Source organism: Hibiscus syriacus, unplaced genomic scaffold, assembly GCF_006381635.1.
Source record: "Hibiscus syriacus cultivar Baekdansim isolate YM2019G1 unplaced genomic scaffold, ASM638163v2 tig00110430_pilon, whole genome shotgun sequence".
NCBI lineage: Eukaryota > Viridiplantae > Streptophyta > Magnoliopsida > Malvales > Malvaceae > Hibiscus > Hibiscus syriacus.
This window is the reverse complement of record NW_024062734.1, coordinates 975,009-977,892: the sequence shown is the minus strand read 5'-3', so window position 1 is coordinate 977,892 and position 2,884 is coordinate 975,009. Positions and strand designations below refer to the sequence as shown.

At 36.6% G+C, this 2,884-nt stretch overlaps 1 protein-coding gene across 1 annotated transcript; it reads left to right on the top strand.

Annotated features, from left to right (window-relative positions):
• The first annotated feature begins 1,022 nt into the window (after positions 1–1,022).
• LOC120125415 (prohibitin-3, mitochondrial-like) lies at positions 1,023–2,423 on the top strand. Its single transcript, XM_039143838.1, has 2 exons — positions 1,023–1,393; positions 1,702–2,423. Exons 1-2 carry the CDS (start codon positions 1,082–1,084, stop codon positions 2,230–2,232), a joined length of 843 nt encoding a protein of 280 aa, XP_038999769.1. The 5' UTR covers positions 1,023–1,081; the 3' UTR covers positions 2,233–2,423.
• Positions 2,424–2,884: the final 461 nt, after the last annotated feature.

Sequence of the window (2,884 nt, the reverse complement as noted above, 5' to 3'; positions counted from 1 at the left end):
TGATTGTTATGTACATAAATAACAAGTTGTGTGATCAAGCTTTGGGTTTTTTGTATGTATATTACTGGATAAAAATAATCTTGTTTGGTAAAACTTCGGATTATGCATAGTGCATCCACCGTCACTTTACCTGTATATAACCGTCGTTATTCCGATAATAGATTACTATTTAAATTCTTGTTATAGGGTATAGATCTGCTATTGAGAATAGAATGAGCCCAGTTGTGTTGAATGAGGCTTACGAGGGTGGCAGAATTAAAGAAGCTAACCTCACGGACCCAACAACAAATGTAGTTGATCGATTAAATTAGAATGTTCATCATGAAGTAGTTGTTTTGGGGACAAAGTTATGTTTTTTAAGACCAAATTTTAAGAATTTTGTTAACAGCCAGATTTCTTCTTGGGACCAGTGCTTTAATGTACGTCTATACTTAAATAACATGAAGAAAAAAAATAATAGTATTTTTTTATTGGATGAAATTATAAATGATTTAGTGAGGAGGGTTCCCACATTGGATTTTTTAGACTCCAAGAGGGTTCACATAAAAACTCTTAACAATTACTGTAAAGTTCAAAATCAATAGACCACAGTGATTCATCGTTCGTTTGGAGTTAAACTCTATTGAATTAAATAAAGTAAAATTAAAAAATTCTTTAATTACATAATAATGTGTTATTACCTGATTAGAGCATTAAATTAAAATTAAGACCAAATTAATTGGATGTAAGTATATTAATTTTTTTAAATGTCTCATCAGCTCCTCTATTAAAGGTTAATGGAAGGTGGTTTAATTAACAATGTTTAAATAATTAAATGGTATGATTCATAAATTAAAAAAATTAACGATCAGAATGAAATTCTCTCATAATTAAGTGGTCATGAGTATTGTTTACCCCCAAAGTTTATATTTACTTGATTCGAACAAGGAGGCCCAAAATCTGATACAAAAGCCCAACCGTTTTATTATTGTAATTATTATTATTATAGATAAAAAGTATTACATAAACCCTAATAGAAACCCACAGTTTCGTTATTGAAACCTAAAAACCAAGCTGAAAAGTAAGCAAGAAATTCAGACAAATGGGAAGCAACCAAGCAGCTGTCTCTTTCTTGAACAACCTCGCACGCGCCGCCTTCGGCCTAGGCGCCGCCGCCAGTGTCCTCAACGCTTCCATGTACACCGTCGACGGTGGCCAAAGGGCTGTGATATTCGACCGTCTCAGGGGAGTATTGGATAAAACCGCCGATGAAGGAACCCACTTCTTGATCCCATGGCTCCAGAAGCCTTTCATCTATGATATCCGCATGAAGCCTCATACTTTCTCATCTGTTTCTGGAACTAAGGATCTCCAAATGGTTAATCTCACCCTTCGAGTTCTTTCTAAACCCAAGGTAACCCAGTCATTTTTTTAGCTTTTTTGTTCTTCAGGTTTAACCCGTTTGTTTGATTTATGGGTTATGTTTATTGTTTGATGAATTACCAGGGAATTTGTGTTTTTGGATGATTTTAGTAAATGGGTTTGTTGCAAAAGGAAATAGTTTGTTCATTAAATCAATGGAATAAAAGTTGATGAGTTTTTCTACTTGTTAAAAATTGTATAGAAATATAGCTTTTCTTGTGTAATTATGCTTGATGAATCCATGGATTTAGTTATGTTTTCTGAAGATTATTGTTTGATTGATATTATTTTTGCAATAAGGTGGAGAAACTTCCTGAAATCTATCAACACCTTGGTCTAGAATATGATGAGAAGGTGCTTCCTTCCATTGGCAATGAAGTTTTGAAGGCCGTGGTTGCACAGTTCAATGCTGATCAGCTCCTCACTGAGCGTCCCCAAGTGTCGGCCTTGGTCTGTAATTCGCTAACAGAGCGTGCGAGGGACTTCAACATTGAGCTAGCTGATGTTGCTATCACGCATTTGTCATACGGTGCTGAATTCTCAAGGGCTGTGGAGCAGAAACAGGTGGCACAACAGGAGGCGGAGAGGTCTAAGTACATTGTGGCGAAAGCTGACCAGGAGAGGAGGGCTGCTATTATCCGTGCTGAAGGTGAAAGTGAGGCTGCGAAGTTGATTTCCGAAGCAACTGCAACTGCTGGTATGGGGCTGATTGAACTGAGGAGGATTGAAGCATCAAGGGAAATCTCTGCAACTCTAGCCAGGTCACCAAATGTTGCATACCTTCCTGGTGGCCAGAACATGCTTCTCGCTCTGAACCCATCGAGGCCTTGACAGTTGCTTGAGTCATGGTAATTTTGCATACCCCATAAATGTTGAGTGTGAATTTGCAGTCATGGTTGTGTTTCACGTCGGTGCAGCAAACTATAAGTTGAATTTATTGCAGCAAAAGGACACCATTTCCTTTCTGTTAAAACGTGGAGGTTGCTTTCTATATTTGTTACAATCAATGCGGAATTGTCAAATATCTTGCTTGCCATATAACATGTTTCTGCTCTATTGAAATCAGCTACGAACATTTAGGTTATGACTAGAAAGTCTGATCCCTTATATTTGTTGAGATTGTGTCCCTATCATTTTGCTCGGATTCTCTTTTTAAAGATGTCTGAAATATATCTGGATATAAATATGAGGATACGATCTTCCAAGAACCATCTAAATACGTAGAAACTTTGAAAACACTCATATTCGGCACTCAAAACCTAGATTAGTTTTGTTCTATTCCTGCTTATTTCAGCTATTTTCTTTTATGTCATTATGCAGACACAAGCTGCCATATGTGGGGGGAAATGGTGTCAAACCAACGTTTTAAATTGTGTAATCTTTATCAAGATATAGATTATCTTTTGGTTTTCCGTGGAGTTTGTCCAGTTTTATCCACACATCCAAAACAACCAAGAATTTGCACTCAACTTTGTAACATTTT